Source organism: Filicampus tigris, chromosome 1 (genome assembly GCF_054856515.1).
Source record: "Filicampus tigris isolate MCC_2025a chromosome 1, RoL_Ftig_1.0, whole genome shotgun sequence".
NCBI lineage: Eukaryota > Metazoa > Chordata > Actinopteri > Syngnathiformes > Syngnathidae > Filicampus > Filicampus tigris.
The window spans coordinates 32,181,889-32,206,684 of NC_141217.1; the positions used below are offsets into that span (position 1 = coordinate 32,181,889).

The following is a 24,796-nucleotide window of genomic DNA, read 5'->3' on the forward strand; positions in this document are numbered from 1 at the left end:
TTTAGTAAAATGCCCAGCTCTGGTGGTCAGAGCCAGCTGGGTGCCAGAGAGTGACCGGGGGACCGATTATCCTCACTAGGGTGTGCTGGAGCCTATCCCAGCTGCCTTCGTTCAAGGAGCGTGATCAAGTACACCCTGAACTGGTCGCCTGTATATAGAGCAAAATCCATCAGGATTTTGAAGGAGCTGATAGGCGTGGCATGGCTGAGAAATATATTTTTTTAAACTAAAAAAAAGTTACCTGCTACAGCTTTAAGCATGAGTGTACTAATTTCACACTTGGGTCAGCTCACTTTGTTGTGCAGCCTCGTGCGCTGTTCCGGCGTGCCGTCTGATTGGTCGGCTCGCCCGCTCGTCAGCAATGGCGTGGCCGTAGAGCCGAGAGATCTGAAGGAACGAGCCTGGGCACTCACTGGGCAGCGTCATCATCTCACACGCCGCCGAAACTCAACGGACACGGAGAGATTAAGATAGGAGCACTACTTGTCCGCGTCGTGTGTCTGTTGATGCGAGCTGGACGCCTTTAAAGTATCCACCCATGTTTCGGATACAGCCGGAGAGGGAGGAGGAGTGATGCGGCGAATTACGTCGAGGGGCAACGAGAGCATCCAAGCAATAAGAACATTTCCAGATTTTCCTCCTTCGGTCCGGCCTTGAAACGCTTTTCGTGTGCCCACGTCGAATAGAAAACGACAAACGCCAAACATGGCCTTCCAATGTGGACATTCCTTCGACGTGAAACGTCTCATCTACCTTTCGCGAGCTTCAGTGATAATGATGATGATGAGGATGATGATGATGCCGCCTGCCGTTCGCATCAGCACCTAAAACAAGTCGTTGGAGCTCTCGTGTGCCTTTTAGGACCAAGGTAAGTTGAATTGCAGCTTGCTTACATCTGTCACGTCAACATGACGTGAAGGCTCTTAGAAATGTGTTGGTTTTGTTCAAAGGAGCTGGCTAATATTGCCCATTCTGCCTCCACCCTGCCGAGAAGGCAAGGATGCAATCTTGTGCTTAAAGAGGAAAGTCAACCCAAACATATTTTTTCCAAGAATATGTTGTTTGCAGGCCTGTGAGTTGAAACACGGCATTCAGATAAATATTGCGTTTGTGGAATAAGAGTTAATCCACCCGTTTTTAGCCATCCCTGGGCAGTTTTGTCATGTGGAATATGAGTTAAACAGCAAAATCCACCCATTTTTAGCCATCTCAGGGGGTGGCCATTTTGCCACATTCTGACGACTGAAAATGACATAACAGTTGCTCAGGGCTCAGGTAAGGACCAATCACAGCTCACCTGTTTTTTGAAGCTAAGCTATGATTGGTCGTTATCTGAGCCCTGAGGGTGTGTGATGTCATTTTCAGTCGACGGAAGTGACAAAATGGCCGCCCCAGAGATGAGTAAGAATGGGTGGATTTTATTGCTCATCTCATATTCCACAAACACAATATTAATCAGAATGCTGTGTTTCAACTAGTGGGCCTGCATAGAACATATTATTAAAAAATCTTATAAAAATATGTTTGAGTTGACTTTCACTTTCAGCAGCAAAATCCACTTGTTTTTAGCCATCTCACTTCGTCACTTCTGTCGACTGAAAATGACATCACAGTTGCTCAGGTCTCAGGTAACGACCAATCATGGCTCAGCTTCAGAAAACAGGTGAGCTGTGATTGATCGTTAGCTGAGCGCTGATTTCGTTTTCAGTCGACAGAAGTGACATCACCCCCTGAGATGGCTAAAATCGGGTGCATTTTGCTACTTAGGCTCATATTCCACAACCACAATATTAATCAGAATGCCATGTTTCTACTGGTGGGACTGCATAGAACATAATCTTGAAAAATATATGTTTGGGTTGACTTCTTGAAAGTGGTGTAAAAAGTTGAAGAACCACTGATATAGTGGCAAAACAATGTCACAATGGCACACTGACAATGTCACATGGCACACTGGTTGAGAATGACTGTTGTAAGGTGCGTTGAATTCGGTTACCTGCTTTACAGTCAATGTGTTATTCAAAACTTCTGTGAGGGTCCTCAAGACTTATAATTACATATAATATGTTCAAATTAAGTTCATTCACATGACTTTTTTTCAGTGTATAATGGCTTGACTAAAGCCCTTTGGCAACGTTTATTTTACAGATCTTGATATTGGATTCAAGCTGATGTGTGCCGTCCATGCCAGTCTTGTCAGAGGTGTCAACTATAGACGACTGTGACTTGGTCATCGAGTGGAAGCTGAAGGTGTTGATATGTGGGCCGCATATTGGCAAACCCGCCCACGGCACGTGTGAGCTACGAGCCAAAGTGACGGATTTCTCGACTCAGCATGGAGCAGGAAGCTCACCCAAACGCGGGAAACGAGCGCTCGCAAGCCATCTGGTCGCCCGGCCGACAGCGTGAGCTGCAAATAAGCGCGCGTGAAGCCACGGCTGACGGATGCCCGGCGGCAAGAGGCGGCAGCGACCCATCTTCTGCTTATCAGAAGATCGTGCGTCAGAGATTCATCAGAAGAAGTCTGTGGTTCTCGGATGCCGACGAGCAGGCCTCAGAGGCGTCCGAATGTGACGCCCGGCCCATGAACGTAAACCCGCCAACGGTCGGGGGCAGGACGCCAGGTGCGAGCGGCAGTATACGGGAGGACACTGGTGCTGAGAGTCGAGTTGGCCAAAATGACGATGCCAAAGAAAGTGGCAGAACTGTTGAGGAAAAGGGTGAAAGTGGAGGAGATACATTCAATGCCACATGCAGTGATGGCGGTAAAATCGCTGTCAAGGCAGCCAGTGAGGAGACGGAGGAAGAGGCGGAGATGAAGGCCGTCTCCACTTCTCCAGGAGGACGCTTCCTTAAATTCGATATCGAGCTTGGGAGGGGCTCCTTCAAGACCGTCTACAAGGGTCTGGACACTGAAACCTGGGTGGAGGTTGCCTGGTGTGAGCTGCAGGTAAACAATAGCAACTAGCTCAGTCTTGTCGCTTGGGCGTCGCGAGTCATACCAAAGTCTTAAATTTGCGGCCCGGGGGCCATTTGCAGCCCGCAACATGATATTTTACGGCCCCCTACTTGACATAAAAGATACATTTTCGTGTGGATCCCACATTTTTTGCTGTCGTTGCCCTGGATGTTTCATTCTTTTTTTTTAAGCACTTATGGCAGGCGTGTCAAACTACTTGTTGCCAGCCATATTTTGCAGTCATAATTTCCCTTGGAGGACCATTATGATTGTGAAACAATATAAATGGCTAATCACCTCTTCATATTATTACATACAGTACACAACAAATTGATGGATAACTAGTTTTGAAATCAGAAGTCAAGACTAGTAGTTTCTTTAACTACTGTTCAAGTTACTGTAATAGCCAAACAAAATGCTAGCAATGTCAATGTTATTATTACATATGACAATTTTAAATTTGGTTAGAGATTTTAGCATGCCTCATGGAAGTTAACATGCTTGATTTACTTTCGCGGGCCACATAAAATGATGTGGCGGGCTAGATTTGGGCCCCGGGCCTTGAATTTGACACATGCAACTTATGGGCTACCATAGCACAGGCTCATAACATCTTTCGGCGAAACATAATTCTGAAGGGACATCAAGTGAAAGGAAAAGATTTCCTGGTAACGAGTCTCAGGCATGGCTTTTTCAAAACCCGTTGTGAGGAGACAGGTCGGTGATGAGAACAGCCAATATAAAGGAATACAGGAGACAAAATGTTTTTTTGTTGAGCATAGGGGGCACCCCAACATGTCTTGAATGCACAGAGAAAGTTGAGGTGCTCAAGAAATCAGACGTCATTACTAGACATGCTTTGGAGTATGCCAAGTAACAGGTAGGGCTGGACGATATTGCCTGAAATAAAATCTCAAATTTATTCACACAAAAATGCCCCACCATTTTCCACCAAATTTTCATTGAAAATGTATTCTGAATTAGTGTATTTTTCTTTGTTTTTGTAGAATTCTTTGGGTTTATACAGAATAGCTGCACTTGATGGCGTATTTGAACCCCTCTTTTGTGGAATACTTGATGCGGCCCAGACTATCTCCAGTGGTCCCCACATATTTTAAGTTTGAAAGCCCTATACTATATGGTAAAATTGACAAGAGGTTTACAGTGAAAACAAAATAACGACCATCATTAGACTTTAGTCAGCAATGCAAAATGTAAAGAAGGTTTTGTGCTTTTCCTTGCTCAGACAAATAACCCACTTAAAGGAATGAACTAACAATTATTTCAGTCCTTTGTGGACTGGATTTGGATTATCTCTTGGCTTCTCCCTCCCAAGAGGTTTACTTGGAGCCTTGCTAATCTTTCTACATTCTGGCTCAAGTTTGGAGTCCAAGCTATACGGACTTTCCAAGACATTCCGGAGTTTCAGTCTTTGGCATCACAAAACAGCAGCACATCTCCCAAGTGTATGTTCTTGAGATGTTATTGGCAACGACTGACAAAGGATAGAACCTGGGTGACATCATTTGGATGGTGATGTCATGTCGAGCGCTCATGGCGGTCATGCACTCCCTCTGTCTGAATGCCGAAGACTGCAAATGCAACACGAAGCAATTTGCTCTTTTATCCCTCCCTAGTGACAAATACTAAAAGTCCCTCTAGTGGGCAGTCGTTAAAGGGGTTCATCACAACACAATTGTTCAAATGTTTAAGTTGAAATCCTACATTCAGTAGCTGCACCAAGGCACCAGCGCTTTCCATTTACATTTGCAGAGAGGCTGCCCATTCAAACCGAATATTTGTATCCTTGTCTTATCTAAAATGCCTAAAGTGACCTTTTGTGGAATTTGGCAGTAACGTTGTGGGTCTGTCAATGAAATCTGGTTGTGGGCTTGTGATTGGACTGGTGGCAATGATATCATGGCAGGTATTTTATGAGTGAGCCCTCTTAGATTGCTATCAGGAGATTTTGCTGGGGGAGAGGGAGAGCTTCTTCAGATTCTGGTTTTTGAGCTTTCCTTTCCTTTTCTTTCCTTTCCTTTCCTTTCCTTTCCTATCCATACCTGTCCTATCCTGTCATGTCCTGTTCTTTCCTTTCCTGTCCTTTCCTTTCTTATCAGAGCAAGATGACAGGAAATTATTCGGAGGATAGGGAGTTAGAATTCTACATTTTGCTGAGGAAAGGTGCCTGGATGCAACCTTTAAGCCACCATTCGCAGGTTGCTCCTGACCAATCTTTCCAAATGGAAATTAGATCTATTATCCACAATCCTTGACGGAATCAAGCTAGTTTACAGACTAGGGAAAGAACATCAAGAGTTTTACGGTAGAAACTGTAAAAATAACAATGGAATTTTTTTTTTTTTTTTTAAGAAAAAAAGCACAGAACAGTATGTAATCATACTTGCATCAACAATATGGTTTAGCGGAACAATTGCAATGTGAACATAAACATTTTCCTAAAAAATTATAAGACTACTATTATGCTACTATCCATATAGAAAAAAAAAACAGTTGCAAACGCAAAATATTATAAAAGACAGAAACGTGCGAGGGATAAAAGTTGGAGCGGGAGAAAACAAAACAGAACGATCTTGAGACTTACGTCATCGGTACCCGCCAGGCAGGAAAAGTGGAGTCGGATTCATTTGCAACAGTGCTGTCCTTTCCTGTGTTAAAGAGGAAGCACCTATTCATCTCTTCTTGACCCCAACAAAGGTTAAGTAAGGAAAGTGTGACCTAAAGGTTAGGAGATGTGACTTTCCCAAGATGCTCAGTCTCACTCTGACCGCTGTTTGTGTGTTTGGCACTGATTTTATGACTGAGCCCTCTTAGATTTCTTGCAGGTTTTTTTTTGGCATGAGCAAGCGAGAGTCTGCCTCAGTTGCCTCAGTTCCAAACTCGTAAATATAATTGTGAGAGGAAACTTGTAATGAGCATGTCTTTGACAGTTGTGCGTCTGCTTAAAATGCACAAAGGCACCAACACTAAAAGCCACAAAAACAATCCTGAGTGCGCAATAGAGTTGTACATTTCCAGGTGGCTTGCTGGATGCACTTTCAAGGCAGTTTGGCATTTGAGGGCCTGGAGGGACATGACATGACCAGTCGGACCTGGTGGGGGTGGCTGTTGACGACTGTGCCTCAGCACAAGAGGAAAAGCGGATTCTGCCATTTAGTCGGATTTTGTAATAAGCAATTAAATGTCACAGCACACCCCAAATTCTAGGAATTCCTTCCATAATCTTATTTGGGTAAGGCTGTTTGCTGCTTAATCTCGATGTTATGAAGTATTGGCTCACTCCTTATTAACCTCTTTTTCACTAAGCTTTATTTTGTAATAATAAAAATAAATTAAACTAGCCATCTTAATGAGCCATGTGAAACAGCCCCCGGACTTGATTTTCATGCGGAAGCACCTTCATAAAAAGTTGATCATTAGAGCAGATGGGTTCAGCTGCCACCCTGTGTATCGCAGCACCACAACTATTCTTTGCTAATTATATTATGTTGTGTGTGTGTTAAGGGCATCACCACCAGCTGTCATGCCTTTGCCTCTGCTGGTTACACACATGCTGCTTTTTGTCCTCATGAAGACTTGCTGCTTAGTCATGAAAATGCCTATTGTGCATAATTATATGGCAAGTTGCAGTGCAGTACATTGCACAAAGCAGAATTGTGTTACACTAGCTTTTGCTCCAAGCATTTTAGTGATCCTTTCAAATCGAGGCATGAAAAAAAGGACAGAATATTACACTTTGGCAGTTGAGTTGAGTCTTCAAGTCCTTGTGTGTTTGCTTGTCAATTTTTCTAATGGAGATTTTGGACCAATAAGAGAGGGGTAACCTGTAGATTAACAATGCGATGTTGCTTAAATATAAATGCGAGTCAAAGCTGGTTAGTGAATATTTTGGGAAATATAGTGTACAGTTTGTGTATTATCCAATATTTGTACAATTAAAATCCTTCCATTGCGTGTTCTGGGTTCACAGTCACAGTAATTTGTGGATTTTTTTTTTGTAAGTGTTCTAAATTTAGTATTTTCAGCATTTGTTTTGAATTTAAATCGCGCATAAAATGAAAAAATGCCCATATGTACTGACTCAGCCAAGGAGAGCATCCCTATGGTTTTGTAAGCCACTGGTTAGTGGTTGTTTTCCATCAGTCGAGACCTTGTTGATCACTTCCGCGTTTTACCATACATAACAAATGTTAGCAAAGTGGCATCCTGATCTTGGTCTGCAATGCAGTTCCCAAACAGCATTGATGGAGCCACCCAGGTATACAAAAGAAGAAACACAGCCAGCCAGCAACTGCCCATAATCTATATTTGTGTTGTCACAATACCAAAATTTGGATTAACCCTGCATAAAATAACCTCGATACTGGTTCTGAGACGATACCGCGGCAAATTCAGTGAAACAGTGAAATTATAGCTGACAGCTGAACAACTGCAAAGTACAAACTCTGCACCGATGAAAGTGTGCCAGCTTGTGGCGTAAAGAGTAGAGCGGTTTCGCTGAAGATCCCGCTTTATTCTTTCGCGTCACGGGTTTGAATACCACTCTCTACCTTTATATTTGTATTTTTTTTTACTATATTTACAATTTCTTTCAGCCAGTCAGCAGTTGTAAATGAGACATTTTGTTTCACGTGAAGAATTGAACAGGTATGGATTTGAACAGATTAGTTATGTCATGACACCAACATTTTGACTTTGATACTATACCAGCATAAAATACCTCGACACCGTTACTGAAACAGTACCTCGACAAAAATCTAAAATCAGCAAAAGCAGCAAAAGTAAAACTGACCACAGGTCTTCCAATTTTTTAAAATGTGTTATTAATTCAAAATATTGGGATATGCTTGATAAGAAAAAACATTTTATACAGTGTTAGACACTTGAAAAGTGAACATTTGCACATTTGTGGAAGTGAGATATATATATTAGTTTCTTTCTGCACTTGAGTATTTATATTTTATACTAAATTAAACTTTGAGAAAACTAGTACGCATTTATTTAATAATTTATTTTAAATGTCACTAGTAGAAAATGTGAACAGACGTTTACGTAGCCGTTAGTGTGACATCTACTGTAATGCAGTATTGAGCAGGTTATGATCATTTTCGTCATCATCAAGCAAATATGTTGATTTAGTTGATAATGACTCAACGTAATGTTGCTTTGAGTGATTGTGTGTGTATGCGCATCTGTCTTCTCTTCTCTAGTCCGCTCCCAGTTAGTCGAACGCCTTGTCAAATGAAACTAAATCTGAACAAAATAATTCACACTCGACTTATTTCTGAGGGAAGTGTTAGAAATCAATCACAACCTGTCGGTATAACGCTGGATGCCGGTCAGCGAGGTGCTTGGCCAGATTTGAAGTGTACTTTGCCATGTTAGTTAGCTTGCCATGACTGTCGATCTTGTACGCAAAAAAATGTTCCATATCACAAATTTCGCGTTATTCTTTTCAATGAGGAGCGGAGTGGCAGCGAACAGAGGGGCGAGCGCCTCACTGCTGGAGACCATCTTTCTCTTCTCCAGAACGAGGCGTTTCCCACATGCCGGTAGACAGGCGGCTACCGCGGCTTGCCGTGTTTGTATACTTGCCTTTAAGACAGAGTTGCTGAGCTGCGGGGTTTTTTTTTTAATACCTGTATTTATTCATCGATCTTGCTCTCTGTTAATATATTATGCTCAAATTGCTCAATTGTATTGCTTTAAAAGTGTTTGAATGTGTTTTTCTCTGTACCACAAATGCTATACTGTAATGACTGAGGTGTATTTCTGTATGCGCAGAGTTCTTGAACGTAACCCCTGCAATGGAGGGGGATTTAGTGTATTGCCATACTAGGGACACCCTAATCAGTGTTGGCTGAACTGAGGTAGGAAGTAGGCTACATAATGGCGTCCGTAAGAAGTATTTGTAAGCATTAGCATTTTCTTTGCAACAGGAAAGAGTTCATTCAAATCGAGTACTAGGACAAGTATGTACATTTGAGCACTAACCAAAACGGATGAGCTGCCTGCCACGCTTGATAATGACATAACATCTTGAAATTGTGATGAAAATGTAACATTTTGCTAAAAAATGCCAACTTTTCATTTTCAAATGTAATCCTTTTTAGAGTAATTTCACTTGACAGCACTAATGCAATTAAATAGATTAATAATACATAAAAGTAATACATTGAAGAATGATAGATAAAGAATACACACACAGCCTTACATTTATTACAAGTTCAAACAGATGTGCATATTTTTTTACTGTACAGGCAGTCGATATACTACCCTTTAAATATAGTATAAAAAAATGTTTACATTATTATTCTCTTTTATGAAGAGTAAGTGGATAAATGTGTGAAAATGTTCTGCTGAACTGATTAAAGGTGAGCTCATTTTGAGCCTCAGCTATGACATGTCTTGCTCAGCGTTTTACTTTGCAGTAGTCAAAGACTGCAAAGACTTTCTGCCAAAGCAGAAAGCTCGTTGCCCTTGGCACCACATCGGGAAAATTCTGATTGGATGGCAATGCAACCTTATAAATTATAGAGTGTGATACAGTATATATTAATTAATTGCAAATATCGATACTTTAGCTTGAGGATGGCTACTTAAAATTGAGCACTCTGGATCGGAATATCGATATTTTGGTATCGATACGCCCATCCCTAGTTGAAGGCAGTCAGGTCGGCCGTCCCTGCCGATGAGGTGTCCCTTATTTATTTTTCAGGGAGTTGGCATCCCTATTGACGTCTGTCTTTGAGGAGCCGTGGTGTCTCACCATGCTGAGCTACATGTAGCTTCTGAATTATGTACAAGTTTCACCGTCTGCTGTGAGGGGGAGCTCATTGGAGTTTTGTGTGCGCGTGCGTGTGTGTGGTGAATGTAATTTGGGAACGCACTGCGGAGGATTTTGGGGGAGGGGGAAAATATTTGTGCAAGATGACAGGGGTGAGGGGACCCGTTTGATTTTAAGGGAGGAACCAGATCCTCTTCATTTTCTTCATTCACTTTTCTGCATTTCGCTTGCTGCAGCGTCATCTTTGCACCGTACCCCCATTTTGGACTTGTGAAGGCTGAGCGCCTTGGGGGTAACCCATGCAGCCCAACTTGGGTGGACCCAGCCAGTCCTCTCTTGCTCAGCTTGCCTCACTCGTTTTCTGCAGAGGTGAATTATTCATGAGTCTTCAGAAGAGTGCAGCGAAAGTCCCCAGCACCGAGTTCCACACATTCACACACAACCCGATAGGCCGCGCTCACGCGCACAAGCACCTCCACTCCATCCACATTGTCACGCACTGCGTTAGAACATTTCATCATTCACCGTTCCGTTTGAAATGATTTCTTATTTCTACGTGACCTCGCGCTGTGTCGTGTCACTCGAGTTCATCGCGTGGGCGTAAATAATTGAACCTGTCCAAGCTTCTAAGTTTGTCGTCCATCTCTGTGAGGGTGGGGTCGTGATTATGTAAGACACTGCCGCCATGGAGGGGGAAAAAAATGCACTAAAGCAGCGCTTGGGGCTGCCTGCATCATTGCACGCCTTGCAGGGAACGGGACAGGGTGCAGCTGGCAAATTCTCGTGTCGTATGTGTGCGGGAGGGGGGGGGGATTGTTGGTGATCTCGAAGGGAGTGGCTGCTTTGAGGGGTACAAAGAGAGAGACAGGCAGGCTGAATGCAGTGACGGGGGATGGGAGGGCGCTGAAGGCGGACGATGAGATGGCAAGATATTGAAGGAAATGGAGAAAGATAGAACAGATCGATGACACGAAGCCTTTCGCTGCAGTGTGGAGAGGGCGTGACCACCCCCGAACACACACATCCTCACACCTGCCTCCGCTGCGCACCCTTTGAGCTCTCACTTAGTCGCAGCGGCTGTGGATCGAGAGCAATGTCCAGATTTCTCTGACAGAATGGTGTACACTTGTAAAAAAAATGTATATGGACCCATCCTCTGGAATTACTTGGATTTAATCATACATTGTTCATAAAATGTGATCTGATCTTTTTTTTTCAAGGATTTACAGTCAAGGGTGTAGCCAGATCTTTTTGAGTAGGGTGTCCGTCTTTCTTTATCATGCCTTCCACAGTCAGGGTTTCATGTACTAAAATTCACACAATGCCATCACAATCATAATCAAACAGGAACAAGTCTAAGTAAAAAACACCATTTTGCTGATCTTAAAGTGGAAGTCAAACCCCAAAAAAATCTTTAGAAAAATGTGTTTTATGAGCCTCCACTCAGATTCATATTGCGTTTGTGGAATATGAGTTAAACAGCAAAATCCACCCATTTTTAGCCATCTCAGGGGGTGGCCATTTTGCCACATTCTGACTACTGAAAATGACATCACAGTTGCTCAGGGCTCAGGTAACGACCAATCACGGTCACCTGTTTTCTGAAGCTGAGCCATGATTGGCCGTTAACCATGTTTCAACTAGTGGAGGCACAAAGAACAAATTATTGTAACAATTTTGAGTTGACTTCCCCTTTCATTTCTTTGCAGTTGCTTTGCTTTTTCTCTACTTCTATCCCATGCATTGATCCCACTAGAGTGATCCATTGCCACCAAAGGCTGACACAATCTTACTTACTGCAATCATGATACATCAGCTCAGAAAGCCTCTCAGACAATCGTTCCCTACAAGCTTATTGATGGATATTTTGAACTGAAGCTTAGTTTTGGATCAGATTTACTACAGGCAATAAATATGACACAAACATTTCCCCCAAAAAAGCTATTTTGCACCCTGCGGTCTTTGCTGAAGTGCACACATAGTCGAAGTGCACGAATGGTTCGAGGGCGCAGGTTACAAGTGTACAAAAATGGCAGAATTCTGGCACTTCGCGTGACATCATCGACTCAAGCCCCTGCGTCAACGAGCATGGCAGCACGGGTTGTTGTTTTGGCAATTTTGTTGTTTACATTTATGTTAAAACTTCAGTAAAGTTGTCGTAAAGTAAAACTCGGGCTCGGTCTTCCAGTCGATGGGAGCTATGGCTACATTATTTGGACCATTTGCAGCTCCTGCACGATATGTGGCGCATGCGCAGAAGTTTGGCAGCTCAACTAGGACAAAATACGTTGGTAAACGGTAACGGGTAAACTGTGACTTTAACATATCGATTGAAATGACACATATACATATGATAAACTTTGTAATAATCGGATATTTACACTTGAGGAGACATTTTTCTGGCACAGGTACAGGAATTCCACCAAATGTCATCAGTTTCCCACTATTTTGGTCCAATCCGCAATGAATTGTGGGTAATATGCCTCGGCTTAGGGGCCATCGATGAGGGCTCAGCCGAAGTGTGGAACAAGGGCGCAAAGGGGGCGGGGCGACACGGCACTTTGCAGAATTGGGACACCCTACATACTCGTACCCTCAGCGGGAACGCGCAAATGAGGGGACACAAGTGTGTCTTGTCTCAGCTAATTCTATTAATTCAGGGAACGATGAATACATCACAGCGATGAATACATAATTCATGAATTCTCAACATCCGAATCACAAGATGTAAATGGGAGTTTTAGTTGGCGGCGGAACTATCAATGTCCACTTTAGTTCAACCTTTTTTTTGACCCAAGATGTACTTTTCAAGCAGCCAACCTCCAGAGATCGACCGGTTCAATGTCAACACTGCAAACACACACACCCTTTCCATTAATAAACTAATTTACAACTAATTGCATTAACTAACCCCACAACACGTTTTCTTGTTCTTGTCATACAACCGCTAGACATCACATCGCTCTGTCTGCTCCTCTCTCACATGCGCACACACACGTGCATGCATACGTCCAAGCCCCCATTAGCATACGCATGCTGATGAGCAAAAGTCATGATGCGCTAACATGAACGAAACAGAAAAATAAACCAAACCAGACACGATAAGACAGATGGATCCGTGAGTTTGAAAAAAGGAAATCACTGCCTGCTTAGTGGGAGACCTGACACTTGGAGGCAAAGGCAGGAACATCCCTATTGTAGCTCGCATGTAACACTTGAAAAAGCAGCTCCAGATTCCCTTTCTCCATCAGAGGGATGGCAATTACATTTTTTTTTAATCCAATTCATCGGTTAATCGGAAAAACACCAACACATTATTCAATTGTTGAAATAACCGTTAGCTGCAGCTCTACACTCAAAATAGGGATCAGGCAGTAAAGGAATTGATGATCATTCCTTAATTCCTAATTACTACAAATGGATTTTTAGTGGACATCTTATGGAACTATCTAGGTCCACAAGTTGGGCAACCATTTTGGGGAAATCTTACCACTTCACCCTACTGACATGCTGTACTTTCTCTATCAACTTCATAGCACTCACTTTGTTGATGAGTCTTTTTGTGATGTTAAGAAATCTACTGATATACAATTTCTCAAACACAACATCCTTATTAGTACTGTGGGTTTTACTCACAGTTGGCTATTTGTCATAATGCAAAAAGAGATGCATGTCTTTGTCCCAAAGATTAAGTTCCAACTTTCTCTGTCTGACTGTTTCTCATAATAAACTACTGGTAGTAATAATAATTTGGGTATATGATTTTTATTTTTCCTTCGGTGGACTCTGTCCTTTTTCCTCAGGATCGTAAGCTGTCAAAAGTGGAACGTCAGCGCTTCAAGGAAGAGGCTGAGATGTTAAAAGGTCTTCAACATCCAAACATTGTCCGCTTTTACGACTTTTGGGAGTCGCCGCTCAAAGGAAAGAAGTGCATTGTTTTGGTAACGGAGCTTATGACATCAGGGACGTTAAAAACGTGAGTACTGAAGAAAACCGATAACCAATGTCAGCGCACGCACGAACATGCTGGCCTTCTTTTGTGCAGCTATCTGAAGCGGTTTAAGGTCATGAAGCCCAAGGTGCTAAGAAGCTGGTGCAGACAGATACTGAAAGGCCTTCACTTTCTCCACACCAGAACTCCTCCCATAATCCACAGGGACCTCAAGTGCGATAACATTTTCATCACTGGCCCTACAGGCTCAGTGAAGATTGGTGATTTAGGGCTGGCCACACTGAAGGCCGCCTCCTTCGCAAAGAGTGTCATCGGTAAGTCATTTATCGACAGTGAGCCAAGCATAGAAGCATGCGGAAGACGTTTGGCTCCAACTCTCGTCGCAGGCACTCCAGAGTTCATGGCCCCAGAGATGTACGAGGAGCACTACGATGAAGCTGTGGACGTCTACGCCTTTGGCATGTGTATGCTCGAAATGGCCACCTCAGAGTATCCCTACTCGGAATGTCAGAATGCTGCGCAGATTTATCGCAAAGTCACAAGTGTAAGTCCAAGGCGTGATGCTCGATTTGTAATTTTTTTTTTGTTGAATCCGATCTTTTCCCGTTGGCGTTCACTTAAGAAAAACAGATGTGACTTCTAAAGTGACATGCAAGTGTAGTGCACAAAACACAACATTACGCGACGCGGTGTTTATGGAATTAAATATCGTCACCTTCCTAAAATAAGGGCCTAAGTGACTTTTTCAGAACACACAAAAACTAAACTGATATCATTAATGATTTCATTTCAGGGGTACAATTTAATTATGTATTTCAGCTACCTTATTTTAGGTGGCCAGCATCCTGAGATGTTTAAGGCAAAAACATATTTTTGTCAATATATTATTTTACATTGACAATATGGGTCCATGCTTGTGGGAATTTTAGCGAGTTTGTGCTCGAATTGACCGATAAGCCCGTATAATTATCCATTTTAAAGCATCTTCTTTTCGCCATTTTTTTCCTGCTCCTTTATCCTCCATTACCTCCATTAGATGAGGTGGGTTTTTTTGTGTGTGTATAGACAAATATATATCTCTATCCCCTTTCAGCTGAAACGGAGCAATGTTTTTTTTCCCCTAATTGCAAAGTCAATATCACTGTGCTTATACTGAGACCATTGTATAATATTAAAAAGCGATTGGTCAAAAATAGACCCAGATATTTTTACATGGAAGCATAAATTGTTTCATTCTTACATTGACTCTACTCCATACTTTGTTCATTTAACCTGAGCTGTGGGCACACAAATAGAAAAATAGAAAATTTAGAATGAAAAGAAGGTAAAAGGAGGTGAAATGACACCCGCATTTAGGAGAGGGCTCATAGATATTTTGATTTCTTTGTTTTTGAATGGTTAAAAAATTCCTAAATGTAGCTTGACGTCAATGTTTTAATTCCATGTGTTCAATTTGTTGTCATTTTTTTTAATCTAGGGAGTCAAGCCAGCCAGTTACAACAAGGTCATGGATCCTGAAATTAAAGAGATTATTGGGGAGTGCATCTGCCAAAAGAGAGAAGAGCGGTAAGTCTCTCCCAACAATTTTGGTTTTGACAACAGTGAATGCACAGCCTGTATTGTATCGCGCTGTGTATGGACGAGCGGCACGGTCACTTGAAAAGGAGGCCAAGTACGTCGCATGGGGGGGGCTGCTGTTTTGTTTGTGTCCGCCTTTTGACTATGCTCGCGCCTCAGGGCAAGGGTGACTCTCCTAAAGGTCAACAGCAAAAGAGTCGCGTCGTACGTTTTGCACGCATTTGTGGCTGAGTGTGACTGTACCTTCTTACAGATACGTCATCAAAGACCTCCTGAACCACGCCTTCTTTGCTGAGGACACGGGGGTGAGAGTGGAGCTCGCTGAGGAGGACGATGGGCAAAAGACCTCCATCGCCCTCAAACTGTGGGTGGAGGACCACAGGAAATTAAAAGGGAAATATAAGGAGAGTGGAGCCATTGAGTTCACCTTTGATCTGGAGAAGGAAGTCCCTGAGGTGGTGGCACAAGAGATGGTATGTGTATACATTTTGTTTGTTAGCATTATGGGACCTACGGTATATCATTTACAGCTCTTAGATGGTCATCTTCCTGAAAGGGATCATGGGAGTCTGACCAAATGGCTTTTTTTTCCCTTGGACAATGTCAAGATTTGCCCGTGGCCATGCTTTTAATCTTGAGGAAAAGATTAGACCATTTCACTGTAACTGTTATATGGGTGTTGGAGTGCAGATAATAGAACTGTATCGTGGGTGCAAACTTTCATGTGACATGAGAGCTGTGATTTCTCACCACTTGGGTTTTCATGATTAACTCTGGCTTTTGTATTTATGGTAGGGGGTGCCTCGGTTTGCGAATCGGCAAAATCTCTGTATAATTGACTCCCATTGAAGTGCATTGGACGAAAAAACATTTTTTTAAGGGATGTCCCGATCCGATCACGTGATAAATCGGGGCCCATCGCGCGATCTTCAGCTGATCCGGTATCGGGTGAAAAAGATCGGCTTTATTATTTTCTGAACATTTAAAATTTACAAAGCTACAAATTGTGCAAATATATTGTCAAATAGAACAGTCGTAGCTTAGTTAGCCACAGACACGTCTCCTCCGCTGCGCAAAGCTCTCCTGCAGGCGGAGACAGAGCGGTGGGTTTGTCTTCATAGCTTGTTTGGAGGGACTGGCAAGCCGAAAGATGCTCCTAAATAAATCTGCCTTGCCTGATGTAATGAAGCCTCCTCGCTAAATGGCATCATTAAAGAGTTGAGAGAGCTTGAGGGCATGACGGACAGGTTAGTAATTGCCACATCCAAACGAGATAACTTCAAATAGATGTTTAACAAGTGTAAATTCTTTGGTGACAAGCAAGCTTATTCCCCACTGTTTGCACTTAACGAGGTCATAAATCAATAGTATAGTTTCTAGCTGAGTGGGCACTTCATTTTAGCCTGCATAAGCCTATAAATAACGATCTCAATGTATTGTTTACCATTAAATCCAATTTGTCAAACAGAGGTATCCCTCATTCTGTGGTAATGCTTATGTTTTGACCAAATTTGTGTCATTTGCGTTCCCAGGCAATGAAAATACATTTTTATACAGTGTCCTGCACATATGTATTGTGTTTAAAATTAGCATTCAATTAGCGCAAATGTCAAGTTATAGTGCCTTTATTTGCTATTTTATGCTAAAAAAAAAACTAAGACGTTTCAGTACAAAAAAACTGACATGACAAAACAACATGACAAATAAAAGATGAACCAGAACACAATGTATGTGTATCATCAAATTTAGTGCTTGAAAAAAAAAAGAGAGGAAATAATTTAACTTAGTTTGAGAGTATTACAAAAAGCAATTGGCACTGATTTGGTGTAATGGTCCATATAATATCAATAGATATAACATCCATCCATCCATTATCGATACCGCTTACCCTCACAAGGGTCGCGGGGCATGCTGGAGCCTATCCCAGCTGTCTTCGGGCAGTAGGCGGGGAACACTCTGAATTGGTTGCCACCCAATCGCAGGAATGCGATTTTTGGAATGTGTGAGGAAACCGGAGTACCCGGAGAAAACCCACGCAGAACATGCAAACTCCACACAGGGAGGCCGGAGCCGGGATCGAACCCACGACCTCTGAACCGTGAGGCGGACGTGCTAACCAGTCGACCACTGTGCCGCCCTAGATATAACATGATGTAATTATATTTCTTTATTAATTTGAGCAAAATCAGATGCATGTTTCTTTTCTTAATCTATTGCCGAGGTATTGGATCGGGACTCGATATCGGCAGATATTTAAAACCAAAGACTAGGATTCGGACCCGGGTGCCAAAAAAGCATGATCAAGACATCCCCAATATTTTGTTATTTAAACCCCATAGAATCCACAAAAAACTCCCCTAAAAACAACAACAACAAATATTAAAAAATATAGTTGACCCTTGTGTACCTCAGAGTTTGGCACTTGCAAATTTGCATATTCACGATTTTTTTCAATTGTCTTTTCGTTATATTTTAATATTTTTGAGTGTCCCTTTTATGATTAGTATTTCCACACTCTGCAACAACAACAATTCTGTTGAGTCACAACTTTTCTTTTTTCAGGTGGAGTCTGGATTTTTCCATGACAGTGACGTGAAGACTGTAGGAAAATCCATTCGGGACCGTGTGGCGCTGATCAAATGGAGGAGAGAAAGAACGGCATCGGCTTCTCACCAAATGGATGGTGGGCACGTGTTCCCGATGGCCACTTGTCAGGGCGTGGCTTGTCGGGATGCGCATGCAGGACAGCCCTCTTTGCTGGAGCCACAAGCGGACGCCGAGCAGCACAACCAACCTCAGACTCCGCCAGCCAGTTTCACCTCAGTCACATGTAAGCCCCGCCTATAGAGCCTGTTTAGGGCGGGAACGTATTGAATAGAAAGCCCACAGTATGACTGTACGTGGAATGACTCTCAGAGAACGCAGCTGATGTCATGGCTAATCAACACATCCTCTATTCATAGCAGTATTGTACTGTGAGATACAGTCAGGTCAGGTCTATAAATATTGGAACTAGGGCTGTCACTATCGAATATTTTTAAAATGGATTATTCTATCAATGAAATCATATGTTAATTGAATAATCTAGTACCATTTTATTTGGCATTAAAGTGTCTTGCAGTTTAATGAGTTCTGAAGCATTTGGCTGAATATGAAACGATAATCCGATTGGCCAAAACACGGTACCGTACCATACTAGTACCATTCCGTGATTTTTTTCGGCGTCAAGAACGTCTTGATACCATTTTTTTTTAACACCGGTATTTTAAAAAAAGCACACGGAGCTCACCATCTCTGTCATAAAGGCAAGTATACATACACTAAAAGCGCCTGTCTACCGACATGTGAGAAATCCTTGTAGGTATATCTACATACATTGACATATATACATTATGCTTATATAAACATATAAACGCAGGAATTGATCTCATTATTTAAAAAAAATGTCGTTCTTGAAATCAGAATTGGCTAATTCTGTGTCAAAAAAGCATAGAGGCTATACAGCTGCATATCTGGCCATAAAAATGATCATAACCTGCTCAATACTGCATTACAGTAGATTTCACACTAATGGCTCTATAAACCTCTGTGCACATTTTCTACTAGTGATGTTTAAATAAATAAATATAAATAAATAAATAAAGGGCACTATGCACTACGCTAAGCACTAGGCATTGCATTGGGTGGTATGTGGAAGTCGCAGCGGGCAGTGAAATGAAGATAAGTACTTTATTTTCTCTTTGCAGTGAAATAAAGATAAGGACTTTATTTTCTTCTATAATTTTGCTGCTTTTGCTGATTTTAGATTTTTGTTGAGGGACCGTTTCGGTACCAGTATTGAGGTATTTTATGCAGGTATAGTATCAAAGTCAAAATTTTGGTATTGTGACAACACTATCCTGTTGCTTACATGCACATCCTTTGTGGTGGTGGTGCGCGCTAAAAAGATGACAATTGTGTTCATGTCTCAAGATTTATGGACCTGACTGTGTGGGCAAAGAATTTTGTTGCCCGTGTTTGTCAGACAAGCATAACCTTTGCCCTTTTTATGACTGGATGATTTTGTGTCTCTATAGCAGACGGCACTTTTGACAGTGGCAAGGGCTCCACTGTTTATTCGGACTCCCACAGCAGCCAGCAGAGTGTCCTCTATCAGTCCCTGCTGGAGCCCATCACTATGGCAACACAGCAGGTTTGTAGTTGGAGCATTCACACCAAATTTGACTTGTACATTCAGATGTGTAAAAATGCACCATGACTCATGTGCAAATTCTTAAAAGGTGTGGGTGTTAGGCACCTTTCATATCATTTACACATACCCTTTACTTTCTTATCGGGCTGCAGCTATCGAATAGTTTGGTTTTCAGATCAATATATATGCATATATATATATGCTTGGTTAACTCATTCAGTACTAGACTTTTTCAGACCCATTGTGAAATGACATAAATATGTCATTGGGATAGAATGAGTTAAAGAACAATTATAAATACCCAAGAGAAAATAACACATTTCACTTAACATTGAATGGCCTATTGGTTTTCATTTTTAGAAAATCAATATCTTTTTTCTCTGAATTTAAACTGTGAAAAGCAGCAAACTGTATTTTCTTCTTTAGAAACATTAGTAAGTGAGATTTTGGGCTATGAGACAAAGTGATGTCTGAACCACTGTAGCAATTTTAAAAACAGCTAAAACAGGCTAAAAAAAGCACATGTGGGTAAGCCTGGTTTGTAAAAAAATGATCAGTAGCAACAGCAACTGTGTTAGGGTATTGTCATCAAAGTGTGCAGTCATTTTCGCCTATTAAACTGATTTTAAAAGAAATCCAACAGCTCTTGCCATCCTATATGGGGCGCTAGCTTAGCGGGTAGCTGCTAGCCACTTTTTTTTTAGCATCCTTAAAGTGGAAGTCAACCCAAACGTTTTTTTTCAAGAATGTGTTCTATGCCAGCCCACTAGTTGAAACAGGGCATTCTGATAAATATTGCGTTTGTGGAAAAAGACCCATTTTCAGCCATCTCTGGGGGCGCCATTTTGTCACGTCCGACGACTTCTGTCGACTGAAAATGACATCACAACTGCTCAGGGCTCAGGTAACGACCAATCACGGCTGACCTGTTTTCTGAAGCTGAGCCGTGATTGGTTGTTACGTGAGACCTGAGCAGTTGTGATGTCATTTTCAGTCGACAGAAGTGACAAAATGGCCACCCCCTGAAATGGCTAAAAAGAGGTGGATTTTGCTGCTTAACTCATCTTCCACAAATGCAATATTAACCAGAATGCCATGTTTCAACTAGTGGGCCTGTTGGGAACAAAAAATGTGTTTGGATTGATTTCCACTAAGTTTTCTTTGTGGTTTTTTTGTTTGTTTTACCTACATGGTAAAGTTACTTTTACGGTAGGAACCAAACTCAATCATAAACCAATGAGCCCCCGTAAGCATTTGATGGACACTTCATTGGTTGTTTTGATTGTCTTGACAGTGAGTGAAAACTATGCATAATCCAAAATCCAAATTGTCAAAGTGTGGTTTTCAATGGATAACAGCTCTTGTTCATTGAGTGTGGCTTAGCAAGATGTTTTGTCTTTGTGAGCTGCTAATTGTGATAAACATGTGTTTTGCCTTTTGGTTCGCTTCCCAATCAGTGGCAGTCAGGTAAAGCTTTTCCGACGGATCGACCTCACTCGTGTGAAACCGAAGCCGAAGTGCGGGGGGCCGCGCTCAGCCCGGACCGCGGTACTTGTTTTGGAGCAGCGGTCCGCAGAGGAAGCGCTCCCGTTATTGACGCATACGACGTTGAGCCAGTAGCTCAATTCTGCGCCTCCAAACTCTCTCTGACACGCATCAGTCCTACAAATCAACAGCAACATCACGTCGAAGCTTCCCAACCGTTGTTATTGGATAGCATTGGAGAGCGATGTCTCAATCCATCATCAGAGGCTGCCGACGGGAATGTGAGGCTTCCTGCGTCAAGGGTCCGCAGACACTCTGACATCAGCGGTCTCCTCAGTTTAACGTGTAGCAATCACCACCAGAGAGTAGTTGGACGCTTTGCATCTTCTGATGTGCCACACTGTCCATGTGAGTCCAAACGGACACTGTCCTCAGTGGGCACGATGCCTTGCCCTACCTTGGGACATCTGAAAGGTTCAAGTGATAGTTCAGATTTCCTCCTGCTACAGAAGTCCCTGTTAAATATTATCAATCGAAAAGGAACACCATGTCGTACTGCTTCTGCCCAGCACGACTCCGTTCACTCCTCAGCTTCCCACAGGAATCCCTTTACTACTCCAGACGGCAGCCTGAAGAATCATCTCCCGAGGGCCACTTTGTGTGGGGAAAAGGAATCCGTCCAGGTCTGCGAGGATAGATCCTTTGCAAGAGAGCAGCACATTGCCGCTGCGATTGGAGTGGTAGGTCGAAGTAGTAGACCCGCTGATTCCTCCCTGGATCTGCGATCCACCATCTGGGTCCTGCTTGCTTCCTAGGCTCCCATAACCGAACACAATCCTTAAAAGGATAATCAGACTGCTAATAATAGAGAAGAACGGTTTGTTGTTGATTCTCTAACAGGTCATATCCACCTGCTGATTAACTTTCACCACTTTTCTCTACCATCCACACAGATGATAACAACTTTCTGTTTTGCCTTACTGGCTCCTTGAAGTAGATTACGTTTTCTTGGCAAAGTGATTCTTTTCTGTTTTGTCCTGATTTTGAGTGTGCTTGCGTTGTCTTTGTATATTTGTGTCCATGAATGTACTGAAGAGATTGACCAGTACAATCTAATTTATGGTAGCTTCCTGCTTTTGTGTCTGTAGGCCTGTTCCGTGGGTCACCAGAATCAAGCAGCAGAGCTCCCATCTCACCAATACCTCCAGCCTGCTCCACCGTACGCATGTCAGCCCAGTGCCGCAACCCTAAGTCAGTCCAGTTCATGCTCAGTCAACCCCCATCCTGCAGCCAACGATTGCTACCAACCTCCGGGTATTTCCGCAGCGGCACAGTGCTACCAGATTCAAGGTCACCAACCACAGCAAGCAACTTTGAACTGCGACGCTTCGGTCCAGCAGCAGACTTACACGGTGTCAGGTTATCAGCCACAGACGACAGCCACCAACACGACTCCACCGGTACAGCAGGCGGAACAAAGTTTCCCTCTTACGTGTGGGTCTTCAACTATGACGGCCATGGCCCAGTGTCATTTGACACACGCTTCCAGTAGCGTCGTACTGCTTTCAGCTGGGGCCCAAACTGGTCTGCAGAAGAGCTCTGCATCCCATCTTAATAGCCAGCAGATGCCCGTTCAAAAAGAGCACCAACAGTGCTTGATGCAGCAAAGGCAAAATGGGCTTCAGGCTTGCGTTCAGACACACCTCCAGCGCGGCCACGAGGCAATGCAAAACGTACACCAACAAATCACGTCACAGCCGCTTCACCATTCTCCAAGTCAACAGGAAGCAATCAGCCCTGCTTCTCAGCCGCAAAGCCGCCATCCCGCGCAGATCGCCGTTCCACCATCTAGCCAGGATGCATCCCAGTCTGAAGTGCAACAGGACCAGACAGCAACCACAAATCACCAGTATTCTACTTCTAGCTTACCCGATGTCAGCTTTACACATTGTGCCGTCAACGCCGTTCCTGCTCAGAGTCCGTACGTGCCCGGGCAGTCAACTACTACGCCTCAGACCTGTGGAGGAGTTCCCCATTCCCCACATAGCCAGGCTACTCACCTGAGTAAAAAGGTGACTTTTCTACTCTTTTCATGCCTAAAACAGTGAAGGGTTCATTTGAGTCCAAATGTGTCCATACTGTACTGTCTGTGTACTGTGGTAGAGTTGGAAAGGAATTTTGTACATGGTGCCACATCCTGCTCATTATCAATCGTGCATTTTGTTTACAAATGCATGTACTTTTTAGCTGTAAGCACTGGGTGTCCTACCACAGTCTTTTTTTTGTTTTTCTTTCTTTAGGTTGGGATGGTTGGACAAGATGGCTCGAACCAGGGACCGAATCCCCCCGACTCAGCGTGCAGTTTCCCAACTCAGTCCATTTGCGTTCAGCAGCCACTCCCTGAACCGGATGTCCATCACAAGGTGCAGCCGCTCCCGATTTCAACCTCACTAGCACCAGCAGCACCCTCATCTCAGGTAGTCCACTCTACCGTTTTCATGTTGTTCCTCACCTGTTTGTGTTCCTTCTTTGTGAATTCCTGGCTTTCTAATGTGTACATAGCTGTTAAGTGAAAACAAAGTCATTTCTTCTGTAGACAATATGATTTTCTTCCTTCCATTGTCTTTTTGGTTTTCTGCTTGAATTTTGTTCACAGTACCCGTCTGTCCAGGTGATGGCAGCTGTTACTGACTGTGAATCCTCCCACCCTCACTCGCACACTGCCCCTCACTCTTCAGCATCTTCTTCTTCTCTCAACCATGTCTTCCTTTCTGCTGGACATACTCTGCCCATGACTCCGTCTGTCTCTCCACTCTCCCCGATTCTCATTGAAAATGTGTTAGTTACATCCGTCCCAGTGTTGCTCAAAGCTCCCCCTTCACCTGTGCTGGCTCAAATGCCCTTACACGCATCTCCAAATGCTCACGTTGCCGTTGCTCGGCAGCAGGGTGTGCAAGATGAGTCAGAACCTTCATTTGCACATCCCATATACACACACGCCGCCCTCTCTCCCAACACACACCCGCCCACAAACGGCAGTGCACTCACGCAGGTAAATATGATGATGGCTAAGTGCTGAATTTAACACACACACAAAAAAAAATGGTACTGTGGGTGTGTATGTGTGTGTGCTTCAGTTTCTTGTACATAGTCCTGATTGTTTTTTTTCTTCTTTCCCTCAGAAGTTGATCGCAGGCCACCCTGACCTTGTCCAGATGAACCTTCTCACGCAGTCCACACACTTGCCCATACCTGCGCAGAATAACTCAGACCAGGGCACGGCTGTCGCCACTGGCCAATCGGGGAAGAAGGAAATTCCGAGCCACGTTCCGCCTCTTCATCCCCCCGAGTCTCAGAGGGCTTCTTGTGGCTTGGCAAGTTCCAGTCTGACACAGCAGCAGGTCAAGGTTGCCACAGGAGATGCAGGTCCAGCTGAGGCCAACACAGATGTAAGGTTCCAGATTTTTCTCATGATTATTTTGATGACTGACTTTGCAGGTGGTCCTGCACTTTGAAGTTTAGCTTATAGCGTGTTTTATATCAGGCCTGGCCAGCCCGCGGACCGCGAGTCTCATGCAGCTCTTTCGCCGGTTTCATGTGCTCACGAGCTTAGCTGGGCGCAGCACGCCGTCAACCCCATTATTGTGTATGCGGTGGGGGGTGAGGAGCACGGAATGGTGCAGTAAAAGTTCCTTGCTATCGTCCTGGTCTTGTTTCGCTGCAAAATAATAAGCTGTTCTTTTTGAAATGTAATTTTACTCACCATTATGGCATTTCAGCACCTCACTTCCGGGTTCGGCCAATCGGGTGCCTCTATTCGCA

The 24,796-nt window shown here is 43.3% G+C and overlaps 1 protein-coding gene across 9 annotated transcripts in view; it reads left to right on the forward strand.

Annotated features, from left to right (window-relative positions):
- The first annotated feature begins 325 nt into the window (after nucleotides 1–325).
- The window catches only part of LOC147153612 (serine/threonine-protein kinase WNK2), a 44,882-nt gene continuing 20,411 nt past the window's right edge, over nucleotides 326–24,796 (forward strand). For 4 of the 9 annotated variants that reach the window (XM_086033154.1, XM_086033183.1, XM_086033193.1 and 1 more), the window contains exons 1-13: nucleotides 326–868; nucleotides 2,149–2,950; nucleotides 13,571–13,743; nucleotides 13,813–14,033; nucleotides 14,106–14,263; nucleotides 15,197–15,285; nucleotides 15,551–15,770; nucleotides 17,860–18,127; nucleotides 19,374–19,489; nucleotides 22,123–23,046; nucleotides 23,275–23,451; nucleotides 23,631–24,026; nucleotides 24,157–24,423. In XM_086033154.1, the coding sequence (XP_085889280.1) occupies nucleotides 2,336–2,950; nucleotides 13,571–13,743; nucleotides 13,813–14,033; nucleotides 14,106–14,263; nucleotides 15,197–15,285; nucleotides 15,551–15,770; nucleotides 17,860–18,127; nucleotides 19,374–19,489; nucleotides 22,123–23,046; nucleotides 23,275–23,451; nucleotides 23,631–24,026; nucleotides 24,157–24,423 (3,624 nt within the window). In that variant the 5' untranslated portion in view covers nucleotides 326–868; nucleotides 2,149–2,335. Of the gene's footprint in view, nucleotides 869–2,148; nucleotides 2,951–13,570; nucleotides 13,744–13,812; nucleotides 14,034–14,105; nucleotides 14,264–15,196; nucleotides 15,286–15,550; nucleotides 15,771–17,859; nucleotides 18,128–19,373; nucleotides 19,490–20,946; nucleotides 21,715–22,122; nucleotides 23,047–23,274; nucleotides 23,452–23,630; nucleotides 24,027–24,156; nucleotides 24,424–24,796 lie in introns of all 9 variants that reach the window. The other 5 variants (XM_086033231.1, XM_086033173.1, XM_086033164.1 and 2 more) reach the window with 5 other exon arrangements.